This window comes from Trichosurus vulpecula, chromosome 7, assembly GCF_011100635.1.
Source record: "Trichosurus vulpecula isolate mTriVul1 chromosome 7, mTriVul1.pri, whole genome shotgun sequence".
Lineage (NCBI taxonomy): Eukaryota > Metazoa > Chordata > Mammalia > Diprotodontia > Phalangeridae > Trichosurus > Trichosurus vulpecula.
This window is the reverse complement of record NC_050579.1, coordinates 229384404-229397372: the sequence shown is the minus strand read 5'-3', so window position 1 is coordinate 229397372 and position 12969 is coordinate 229384404. Positions and strand designations below refer to the sequence as shown.

The window sequence follows — 12969 nt, the reverse complement described above, 5'->3', positions numbered from 1 at the left end:
TTCAAGTACAATACTCATGGAAATAGATCCACTTTATTCAACAAAATAAGTTCAAATCAAAGTCTGTAAAAGTGAAACCAATATGCTGAATCCACTCCAAGTGACAGTAAATACAACCCAACAGTAAATACAAATAAATTGTATTTGTTTAATACAATATACACAAAGTCAAATTTGAGTTTGATTATGTCAAATCTTTATGTGTTTGATAGGGCAGCTAGGTGGCCTAGTGGATTGGGCACTGAGCTTGGAATCAGAAAGATTTATCTTCCCAAGTTCAAATACAGCTTCAAACATTTACTATCTATGTGACCCTGGCTAAGTCACTTAACTTCATCTGTAAAACAAAGTTAACAGTGTCCAGAGTGCCTTTCTTCTGGGGTTGTTATTATTAGGTTCAATTGAAATAATATATACAGAGTACTTTGCAAAATTTTAAGCTCATATATGAGGATCTATAACACCACAGCAATATAGATATAATAGCTAACATTTATATATTTCTCAATTGAGATAACATGCGCAGAATACTTTGCAAGCTTTCAAGTAATCTATAAGGACATATATTAAGACTATGTGTGTATATGTATATGTATGTGTATATAGATATATGTATATGTATATATGATAACAAAACATTTATATATTGCTTCAAAGTCTGCAAAGTACTCTGGATATGTTATCTTAATTGTGTTTTACAACATCCCCATGAGGTAGGCATGCATCATTTAAAGATACAGTTAAGTGATTTGCCCACAGTCACACATCTCAGGATTTGTGTTTATTATTTCTTGATATTAAGGAGGTGGCAGGGGGTGGGGGGACAGAAGTGCCGTGTGCTCACAGTTAAGGCACTGTATACAGCAGTTAAATTGTTTGTGTTTGTTATTTCCTAATGCGAGGTGAATGATTATTTGCAATGGCAATGTCCAGGCAACCACGTGGGTTTGGAAGACCTATTCAAGTTATCAGGAGATGCAGCAGGAACCAGAATCAGTCACTGGCAGAGTGTTCCAGAGGCAATAATAATTAATAATAATAATGATAATCTGTAGATACCAGAGTGATAGTAGCCAATGACAAGGAAGTACCCACAGATGGGGAAAATGCTTTTCACTGGAAAAGTCATCTGAGGATGTCGTAGTTTCAGGGACTGTCATCCCTCTTGACAGGAATAAGTGATCTATGCCTGATTCATGAAACCCAAAAGAGAGGTGCACTTAGGGATGAATTGCATGAGATCTCCACAAAGGGATATACAGATTGCCAGGGGCAGAAGTTTAGAGGCACCTTTTGGGTCCGTGTGTTCTCTACATGTGTGACTCATTACATTTATACTTCAATCTTGAGCCCACTCTCCCAGGGACCTTGTTCAAAGGAAGAGTGTGCCTCTGTTTTAAAAAGCATTATGTTGTGACAAACTATTCTAGCTACAGGTTCTCAGCAAATCCTTTTTCTGTAAGCTAATAGAGTTCAGGCAGCTGATTGATAATGAGAAGGACATTTGTGGGAATTAGCGAACACCAGCACTAGAAACTCCAGCCCCTTAAGGTTATGCCTAGAATTACCAGGGTCAGCCGTGCTCTTGGGGACCTAGTCCACCAATTTGAGTGCAAGTTGGGGATATGAGCCTAGAGAATTTGTTACAGCTAAAAGGGCAGGTCAATGACTTCATTATCACTCCTAAATACAAAGTTTAGAAACCATTTTCTTACTTGTTTAAAAAACATACAACCCCAGAACCCACACAATATGATAATTGATTATGATTGTTTCCTTCTGTAGCACCTTCCTTTCTACAAGGTGCAAATCTAAGGAGCCCAAAGGTTCCCAACTTCCCATATTTATTCTTTGTCCTTTCTCTTGGTCTGTGGTGTTTCACCTTCTCAAGGATGAAGGAACAACAAACAAGCTTTTATTCTAGCAACTCATTAGCAACGTCTTCTCTTTGCAATACTCTTGGCCTGATACATTCATTGACACTTTTCAGCATCCTCATAGGGAGATAAATATTACACCTATGATTTTACAGAACTAGGAAAAGGGAATTCAAGAGGAAAGGGCTCATAATTCACCAAAGCCAAGACAGCACCTTGTTCAAATCCAAAATGGAGAAGAATTTGAGCTGAAAGTGGCTCCAGTCTGCATTTTACCGTGAGCATTTCCTCAATAGCTGTTTGGATCTGTTGAAAAGAAAAACACCTGGAATTATTACTGTAAAAAGACAAATAAGAAGAAATTCTGCTATGTGTGCAACTAAGGAAGGTTCCAGTGACATGGAGAAAGAGTAAGCTCGTACCTGAGCAGCCGTGGCATTTACAGTCACTGGCTGGCTGGAGACACCATCCCAGGTAAGACAAAATTCTCCTGTGCCAGTCACATTCAGCATCTAAAAGTGCAAGACAGCCAAGATGAAATAATTCAGATGAATTAATTCAGATAGATTTCACCTTTGTCATTTCCTTTTCAGCAGATACTATTTCGGTTTTCCCCATTGCCTAGTAGCCCATTTCACTGCACGTTGTAAACACTCAATAAGAATATATTGAATTGGATTGAATTTCAGCATTTAAAATCCATCCATAATTTAGAAACTAAGGGGCAGTTCTTAGCAATTGGGCGGAGCAGTGTATAGCTTGGCCCGGAGTCAGGAATGCTCATCTTGATGAGTTCGAATCTGGCATCAGACATCTACTAACTGTGTGACCCTGGGCAAGTCACTTAACCCTGTTTGCCTCAGTTTCCTCACCTGTGAAACTAGCTGGAGAAAAAATGGACAAACCACTCCAGTATCTTTGCCAAAAACACCCCAAAAGGGGTCATGATGAGTCAGATACGATAGAAAGTTCTGAACAACAACAAAAAGGGGGCAGTTTGGCTTTCATCCATTTAGTGGATACCTTTCTTGCCATAAATATATGAGTCTGTCTTTATATTTTATATGTCTATGTATCTTCTCTTGAGAGTGTTGGGTTCAAATGATATTTTTCAAAGACCATTAAACCTTGTTAAGTAGATGTCCTCACTCCATGGCAATCTTTGTTGAAACAGCAACATTCTAGGTCATGTTAGGGGCCAGAAGGTACCTTCGAGTAAATCAAGTCCAATACTTTTATTTAAGAGATGAGAAAACAACTCCAAAAAAGGTTGAGTGACTTGCCCCAAATCAAACAGTGGTAACTGAGCTAAGATTTAAACTAGAATCTCCTGACTCCAGAGCCATTCTGATTTCTTCTAAACTGCTTTATACCCCTTTCTCATGCCCTGTCATTGATTGAAGCTCTAAATCTCACCCTTTGATGCTGACTGCCTGAGTGACCTTCAGTAAGTCATTTAATTTTCCTGGCCTTCATTTTCCTCATCAAAAAAATATGAGATATTTCACTAAATGGTTTCTAATGTCCCTTCCAGGTCTAGATCTAGGCTCTTATGATCCTATAAGATGAATGTGAGTAATTTATATACTGACTCCTTTTCTATAGAAAAAAAGAGCCAGTATCCTTTGCCTGTTATGAGATGGGAACAAGCCAAAAGAACTAAGGGACACAGGATCTGGGTTCCAGCCAGAAAGCAGCGGTTACAGATAAAGGGGACTGATGGGTGATGAGTTCCAGACCTTACTCAGTGAAGGCAATGACTATCCAGGACAAGGTTTACCCAGAACTTAGTCTTAAAACCCAGAGAAACCAAGCAAAACAATATAGTGGTCGTATAAATAATATTTTTATTTCCTTTTTTCTTCCTTCCTTCCTCCTTCCTTGCCTTCTTTTTTACTTCCTTTCTTCCTCCCTTTCTTACTCCTCTACCTTTCTTTTCTTCTTCTTCTTCTTCTTCTTTTTCTTCTTCCTTTCTTTCCTTCTTCTTCTTCCTTCCTCCTCCTCCTTCTTCTTCTTCTTCTTCTTCTTCTTCTTCTTCTTCACTTTCTTCTCCTCCTCCTCCTCCTCCTCCTCCTCCTCCTTCTCCTCTTCCTTCTCTCTCTCTCTCTCTCTCTCTCTCTCTCTCTCTCTCTCTCTCTCCTTCTTCCTTTCTTTCTTCACACGGGTCTCCTAATTTTGCTCACAATAGAAGCTCAGAAGCTACTCGGGGGCAGTTCTATGACTCATCCACCCTAGGAGCTTCCACCTATTCTATTTCCAATATAGGCCAGTTTGCCCCTCTTTGGGCAACCTGGTGCCCCCCCCCAGTCCCCAATCTCCTATAAGGCTCACCATACTAATACCAAACTTAGTGTAAACACATGATCAGCATAGACCATTGTAGCTTAGAATATCCACGTGCAGGAGATCTACCAGCCTCAGACTTGCCTCGTAGCTAGAATTACAGGCTTATGTCAGCACCTCACCCAGAAATAATATTTTTGCAAGATACTTTCACAACTATCATCACATTTATCTTCATAGCATGTCTGTAATGGATAATTAATTAAATAAATAAATTATTTAATTATTTAATAGCATTAATTATGATTTATCATTTAATTAATTATATTTAATTAAAGAGGAGAGCAGGTGCTCTCCTCTTATATAATCAGGAAATTGAAGTCTAAGGCAGAAACATGATTTGCCCAAAGTCAGACAGCTAATCTGCATCAGGAATGGGACTAAAGCCCAGGTCTCCTGACTCCCAGTCTCATGGCATTTCCACTAGGCTATGGCTACCCCAGTTCCAGAGCTGGGCCTCTGCTTTGACTTAAGTCTCATTGGATACCAAAGGTAAAACTGACCTGTATCTCTGGGAGCCTCTGAGCATTGGCTCGGATCTGGAGTTTCTCCCGATGGTAGGTGTTGACCACATCAGGATTCAGCCAGGTGTTGTGAATCTGGACCCCGATGCTCATCCCATGACTGGGAGTTACACCATAGTGTTCCGCTTCCAGGTAGTACTTTGCCCCGCCCAACAATTCCAGCTTCAGGGACTTCTGTTGCCAGGTCTCCAAATGCCCATTCATCTCCCAGGAATCAAACCAGTCAGCTATGCCAGCCTCAATGAAAGCTACTTTCACCTGTATCCAAGTGAATACCCCAAAATTAAAACTCTTGAACTCTCAGGTCTCTCCTCCCATCCCCAGTAGTAAGGGAAAAGACAACCTTTAAAGAACCTTTGGGTTGTCCTCTCCTTAAAATGACAAAAAAACAAAGTTATTCATCTATAAGTGGTTTGATACAGGCATCCCTGGGAAATGTACATATCTCTCTGCTTCTTTTTTTCATTTCCTTTAGAATGCCAAGAAAACCACAAAGAGGCATCAGAAGATGACTTTATCATAATGCAAAAAGAATATTCAACTGGGAATCTGGAGTCATGGGACCTGAGTTTAAACCCCAACTCTGCCATTTACTAGCTGTGTAACTTTGGACAAGTCCCTTGATCTTTTGGGACCCCCTTTCTGCCATCTGTTTTCCCATCTGTAACATAAAGGAACTGGGCTAGATGACCTCTGAAGTACCTTCTGCCTCCATCTATAATCCTAAGTGATGTTGGACAGGTCCCTTAGCCTATTGTGGCCTCAGTTTCCTCATCTATAAAATAAAAAGTTTGGACTAGCTGACCTGTGAGGTTCTGATTCTCCATCTATGATCCTAAGACAAGGACCATGTTGCTTCCTGTGTACTATGGGTGAAGCCTAGGAACTCCTAGGGAATGCCACACTGGTCAAAGCCTTGCTACAGAAAAGCCCAATCATTCTCATCTTCATTCCATTGTTCTGAACATTTTCCAAGCTTTTGATAAAGATGGACAAAGTACAAAGTTGTAAGAAGACAGAATAAGGTAAGGAAAACTTTCCTACCAATTAGAGCTATCCAAAAGCAAGAATAACTACATCTGGAGAGTATAGATCTGGAGCTAGAATGGACCGTAGAAGTCTCAGAGTCTCACCCCCTCAATTTATAGATGAATAAACTGAAGCCAAGGAGATCAAGTGGTTTGCCCAGGATCACACAGTTAGTAAGCATCTGAGACAGGATTTGAACCCAGTTCTTCCTGAACCCAACTCTAGCATCATCTGGCTATGTAGTGAATTGCTCCTCACCCATGGTCTTCAGGAAAGGACTGGATGAATACTTACAGGACATGTCATTGAGGACATTTTTGTTCACATATGGGCTATATTCCAACTCTTCTGTGATTCTGTGGTTGCTTTCTTTGTTTGCAAGCATGACTAAAAGAAAAATCAGGCTTATCCTAGATCTGCCAAATGAAGAATTTCAATGTAGCTAGTTTGGGTGACCCAGAGTATCCTATAACTGTATGTTGCTCTTCAGAACTTCACTCATGTAATGGAAGCAAGACTAGGGGAAATGCCATTGTGAATTACATAGATGGTTATATTACATGGTAGAAACACACGAGGGCACTCTAACCAACCAGCAAAAATTTTATACTGAGACTTTAAAGTCTTGAAAAAGACATTAGGATCAAAGCATCATAGATTTATATCTAGAGGGAACCTTAATGGTCATCTAACCCATCAAACTCATTTTACAAATAAGTAAACTGAGACTCAGAGAGGTAAGTCAACTGTCCAAGGTCAGACCAGGCCAAAGATCACAAAGTGGCAGAGTCAGGATTCAAACCCAGGTCCCCTGACTCCTATCACATCAGTTTAAAGATTGTTTGGTTTCCATAGCAGCAAATTAAAACTTTATATCAAAACCAAAACCAAAAGAAAACTAAAAATGCCCTTTGTCAATGACACAGTGAATTCCTGCTTATAACCTTTATTGAAGATTCTCTCTCTGTTCTGGGTGGCCCCATTTCTAATCATTTGAGGCTAAACAATACCTTCCAAGGTTCCCAGGACAAAAGGGGTGTAGGACAGGAGGGGGAGAGCTGCCAAGATTTTCTTTCTGAACCAATATCCAAGAGTGGACTATTTATAATGAGCTATCCCACCATCAGAAGTCCATGGAGGTTTTCTGGCCCTTTTTGAGGAGTGGTGATGGAGGAAAGAGGAGAGGGAATATGAAGACAAGGATACCTTGGTCCCTGGATCTTCTGATTGACTGAAGTACAAAGAGGCTGGGCTATCTGCCTGGATCCAAAAAGTGTAGTTATTTGTCTCTGGGGCAACAAAGAATCCACTGAGCCGAGCTCTGAAAAGTAGAGGAAACACCAGTGTCATGGAAGAAGACAAATCCCCAAACCTTTCACAAGCAATGTCTCTTTTCCCTTGTTTTATTTGATGATGATGAGGAAGAAAAACTTGATTCTTGCTTCATCTCACTGTGGCCCTCTTAAAAAATCATTCATGTAGAAATGGACTAGGTTCAAAGTCTCCAGACCAGTCATAAGGAAGAAAGAAAGAAAAGAAGGAAGGAAGGAAGAAAGAAAGAAGGAAAAAGAAGGAAGGAAGAAGGAAAGAAGGAAAAGAAGGAAGGAAGAAGAAAAGAGAGTAGGAAAGGAGAGAAAAAAGAAGGAAGAAAGAAGGAAGGAAAGAAAGAAAGGAGGGAGAGAGAAAGGAAGAAAAAGAAAGGAAGGAAAAAAGGGAGAGAGGGAGGGAGGAAAGGAGGGAGGGAGGGAAAAAGGAAGAGAGGAAAGAAGAAAGGAAGGGAGGGAGGGAGGAAGAGAAAAGAAAGTTATGTTGCTACCCTTTGTTTTTATATCACAGTGACACATCCCACCATCATTTCTCACTGTGCTGAAAGTGACTCTTCTCTTATAATCAGTCAATAAATATTTATTAAGTGCCTAATATATGCTAGACACTGGGCTAAGCACTTCGAATATGATGAAAAGCAAAAAAAAAATCCCAAAACAAAAAACACACCAGTCCTTGTTCTCAAGAGCTCACTGTCTAATGGGAGAGACAAATATTCAACCATGTACAAATGATCTATATCCAGGAAAAGTTGGAAATAATCAACAGGAGAAAGACACTAGAATTATGGGGGATCAGGAAAGGCTTCCTATAAAAGGTGAGATTTTAGCTGGGACTAGAAGGAAACAAGGGAAGAGAGATGTTCAGGCCTGGGAGACAGCCAGTGAAAATGATCAGAGTCAGGATATGAGGTATGCAGAGTTCATGGAGGAGATGGAGGGAGGTATAGGAAGATTGGAAAGGTGGGGGAGGGGGGACAAGTTATGAAGGGCTTTGAATGCATTTTCTATTTGATCCTGGAGGTTATAGGGAACCAATGTAACTGACTGAGTGGGGATAGAGGTGGGAGGGTCACCAGGAGTGACATGGTCAGACCTGTATTTTTGACAGCTAAGTGGAAAATGGACTGGAGTGGGGAGAGACTTGTGGCAGAAGAACAGCAAGGAGGCTTTTGCAACAATCCAGGTGTGAGGTGATAAAGATGGTGACAGTATCAGGGGAATGAAGTGGGCATATTCAAGAGATGTTACAAAGGTGAAATCAACAGTCCTTGGCAACAGATTGGATATAGAGGGTGAAGAGAATAATAAGTCATGGATAACACCTAAGTTATAAGCCTGGGTGACTAGGTGAATGGGAACAAATATTTATTAAGCTCCTACTGTGTGCCGGGCACTGTGCTTTATAATTATTATCTCATTCGTTCTGCACAGCAATCCTCATTATTTCTATTTTTGTTGTTAATGTTCAGTCATGTCCAACTCTTTGTGACCTCATTTGGGGTTTTCTGGGCAAAGATCCTGGAGTGCTTTGCCATTTCCTTCTCCAGCTCATTTTACAGTTAAGGAAAATGAAGCAAACAGTGTTAAGTGACTTGCCTAGGGTCACACAGTTAGTAAGTGTTAGAGGGCAGATTTGAAGTCAGGAAGATGAGTCTTCCTGACTACAGACTTGGCATTCGATCTACTGTACCATCTAGCTGCCTCTTATCTCCATTTTACAGTTGGGAAAATAGAGGCGACAAAAGTTAAGTGATTTCCTCAAGCTCACACTGCTAGTAAATAGTTGAAGTTGAGTTGAATTCAGGTCTTCCTGATTCCAGACCCAAAAGTCCATCCACTGTGCCACCTAGCTTCCTACACCACTATTGTGATATCCTCAATAGCAATAGGAAAGTTAAGAAAAGGAGATGGTTTGGAGTGGGGCAGGGGGGGGATAAGAAGGAAAAAGAGCTAAGCAAAACAGTAACCAAACCAATGATCTCATCTTGTGTCAGAATATAACATCCTGCCCTAGTACTCCTCTTCCTCTCTGTTGAGATGAGGAAAGTATGTTTCATCTTTAACCATCTAGTTGAAATCCCATTATTAGTGTTTCAGTGGCTTAGATTTCTGCTTCTTTTTAGTGATTTTTTTTCATTTATATTGTTGTGGTCCTATTATATTATCGTCCTTCTTAATTCATTCTGCATCAGTTCATATAAATCCTCCCATGTTTCTCTGAATTTCTCATATTCATCATTTCTTGGCACAATAATACACTGAGAGATAAGGTAGTATAGTAGGTAGAGAGGCAGCCTTAGCTTCAGGAAGAGCTGGGTTCATAGGATCTTAGATCTAGAACTTAAAGGTCATCTCGTCTACCTCCCTCAAGGAACGGAAAAAGAAACCAAAGTCCAGGGAAGTTCTATGACGTGCCCAAAATTATATGGGTGGTAATCTTTAGCAACAGCATCCAAACCAAGGACCTATGACTCTCTCCACCATACCACCCTGCCTTCCCTTTGACACATACTGGGGCTATGTGATCCCAGGACAGTCACTTACTATAAATAACAGAACAGTTGCTGATACACTTTGGAAGAGAGAGTTCCCTAAACCAACAAAGTCACAGGTCCAGACAAGAATAATAATATTCCATTGCATTCATATACAACAGTATAGCCATTCTCCAACCGCTTTCACTAACTGCTCATGCCAGGCACAATTGAGTCCAATTTGAGTATTTTGGGTAGCACCATAATGTAACCCTTCCTATAGATGGGTTAAGAATAAACTATTTTATTTGTCTCCTGAGACAAAGAAGGAAAGAGAATACAGGGAAAGGAAGGAGACGATGGGGCTTCCCCACACACACCACCCCCCACTCCTCATCTCTCACACACTCACATACTGGGAGTAAGATCAGGGCAGCCTTTGTGGAAATACGATTGGATCCTCTCCTCAACCCTATGCCTGCAGGGAGTATGAGAGAAGAAAGCTAAAGGGAGAAGACTTTTTATCAAGATTACTCACCCAGGTGGCTGGAGTACTTGAATTAAAAAACACATACAGAGAAACTTAAGATCTTTATCCACTTCCTCTGTCTTTCATCAGCTAAATGAGAAGGGCACCTGTTTATAAGAGTGGCTTTTTAAAAAATTCTTTTTAAGACCATATCTGATTGAGCTAATCTGATTTTTCACAAGCACCTGTGGTTGATCCTGTCCTTGGCATTTCTTTATGTCCTTCTGCTCATGGCACGAGGGTATACCACAGTTCTGAGAGGCACATAAGAGAGAGTGACTTTTGCCAGCAAAGGGCTGAGATCCCAACCACCCACCCCATAGCTAGAGAGTTTTCTTTCTCTAAGGGCATAACCATGAGCCATTCACATGTTACAAGAACAGAATGATTATGGACTTGAGCCCTTAAATATACCCCATCTGACCACAAGCCTAACAGAGCAAAAAAGTAGCATTAAAATGGAAGAGGGCCTTAGAGGCCATTGAGTCTAACACCCTCATTTTACAGATGAGGAAACTGAGGCACAGAGAATTTAAAAGCCTACCCCAGAGCTGCATAGCTAGTAAGTGTCTGAGGTGGGAATTAAACCCAAAACCTCCTGAGTCCAAGTCACGTGTCTTATCCACAATACCACATTACCCTATTTTGTAGTACTTGGGAGAGAGACACTGGGAACCAGGCATATGAGGCATGTGAAACTTAAATACATGCATATGACAGTGTCTAAATTTATGTTCTGGATCATAAAGACTTGTTGCTTCAAGAAAATCTGGGTTGTCCCCACACATGGAACTCTAGCTTCTCCCCTGTAACTACAATTGCCAGGCTGGCACCTTCTGCCATCCATCATTGCCCCTCTCAAATTGGAACCTTGCTCAGGACAAGATCCAGGAAATTGCAATCCTTCCCTACCTTCTACAGTGCCTAAAAGTCCACTCCTGATCTTCTCTTCCTTTGTATTGCAGAGAGACAGACAGACAGACAAAGACAGAGAGACAGAGAGAGAGATTGGAGACTGATGACCTGTAAATAAGGGCCTTCACGTCCCAAATCTGTGATCTTTTATTAGAAGCCTATGCATTCACACAAACTGCACAACACCCACCCCCAATCCACCCAACCTCCCCTCACCTCCCCTGCCTGGAATATATTCCCTCCATGTCCCTACCTCTCAAAATGTTTACCTTCCTTACAAGCTCAGCTGCAGTTGTACCTTCTTTATGAAGCATTCCCAGAATAATTTCCTTACAAACTAGCTCCTTCCTACCTTTCCAGTATTCCTACATGACTGCCCTCCATTCAGCCTACGATCCTGCCCTACTGGTTTATTTGTCATTTCTCACACTTGAGACTCCATCTCCATCTCCCTCCTCCATCTCTGTGCCTTGGCATGGGCTTTATGCCTGGAATGCTTTCTATCCCAAACAATTAGTCTTAGAATCCTCACACTCCGTCAAGAATCAGCTCAAGAGACATCTCCAGGAGGCCTTTGCTGGTTGTCCCAGCAGCTAGTATCATTGCCTCCAAGGTTACTTTCCATCTATTCTGTATTTATCTTTCATGTATTGATTATTTGTGTGTGTGTGTGTGTGTGTGTGTGTGTGTGTGTGTGTGTACGTATAGGTATAGTCTCTTCCATGTGAGTATAAGTTCCTTGAGGGAAAGAACCGTCTTACCATGAGTTCCTTAAGACCAGATGCTGGTTCTTGCCTTTCTTTGTATCCCCGGAGATTAGCCCAGTGCCTGGCCTGGTGCTTAATCAAAACTTATTGATTGATTTCTTGGTCTACTCAATTTTTAGGATTCTCTTCCTCCTCACATGACTTTGCATTCACCTCTCCATGTACATTTTGTACCCTTCCCCCAAACAGAATGTAATATCCTTGAGGGCAGGGCTCCTGTTTTGTTTCTATATTTGTAACCCCAGCACCCATTACAGTGCCTTAAATTTTTTTAACCAATAATCTCAGAAGGCATATAGGCCAACCTCCACATTTTACAAATTAGGAAACTGAGGCCCAAGGAGGTTAAATGACTTGCCCAAGGACACAGAGATGATAAGTTAAGTGTCATAGGTGGTATTGGAATCCAGGTTCTCCTCCTCTAGAGCCAGTTCTCTTTTCTCTGGAGCGCATTTTCTCCCCATCATATTCACTTATTTAAGTGTTGAATTTAAAAATTGTTGTTTGTTAAACAGCCTTATTGTGTTCCCAACCACTGACCACCCACCACTCCAATTTCACATGCCACACTGAATTAAAACATTTGGGGCTAACAGGTGTAGCAATGAACATGACTACTGTATCACAGCAAAGGGAAAAGCCCAGATTTGGGCATGGGGGACACAGAGAAGTTATGTCTGAGATTTTTCACCCTTTTTCATGTCATGGTCTCCTCTGACAGTCTGGTGAAGCCTTAGTCTGTTGAAATCCATAGACCCCTTTCTCAGGATAATGCTTTTAAATGCATAAAATACACAAGATTACAAAGAAAGCCAATTATATTAAAATTCAGATATCAAAAAATTCTTTTAATTAATCAAACAAGTTCACAGAGGCCAGGTTAAGAAATTTGCCCAGGGTCACACAATTAGTCATTAACATGAGATTTGAGCCCAGGTTCTCCTGAGAATAGGTCCAATGCCCTATCCACAGCATCATGCTGCCTCTCAAGGACAGATACTAATCATCTAACTACATACAGTCTTGTGTTAGTCCATGAAATGTTGACATCAAAAAGGTCTTCAGCCACAAAAAATGTTGGCAGCCTGTAGCCTAAGAGACTAAATGCTATAGCTATTCAACCAGCTAATGCTATGGTGTGCTAGTAAATGTGTAACAAGGGGTTCTGGGGGGGGGGTGGGGA

The 12969-nt window shown here is 41.0% G+C and overlaps 1 protein-coding gene across 1 annotated transcript in view; it reads right to left on the bottom strand.

Annotated features, from left to right (window-relative positions):
• The window catches only part of PKHD1 (PKHD1 ciliary IPT domain containing fibrocystin/polyductin), a 638127-nt gene that overhangs the window by 568332 nt on the left and 56826 nt on the right, over nucleotides 1–12969 (bottom strand). The window contains exons 14-17 of the mRNA XM_036768333.1: nucleotides 6980–7094; nucleotides 4724–5002; nucleotides 2300–2389; nucleotides 2093–2183 (exon numbers count right to left, since the gene is read on the bottom strand). Of these exons, the coding sequence (XP_036624228.1) occupies nucleotides 2093–2183; nucleotides 2300–2389; nucleotides 4724–5002; nucleotides 6980–7094 (575 nt within the window). The remainder of the gene's footprint in view (nucleotides 1–2092; nucleotides 2184–2299; nucleotides 2390–4723; nucleotides 5003–6979; nucleotides 7095–12969) is intronic.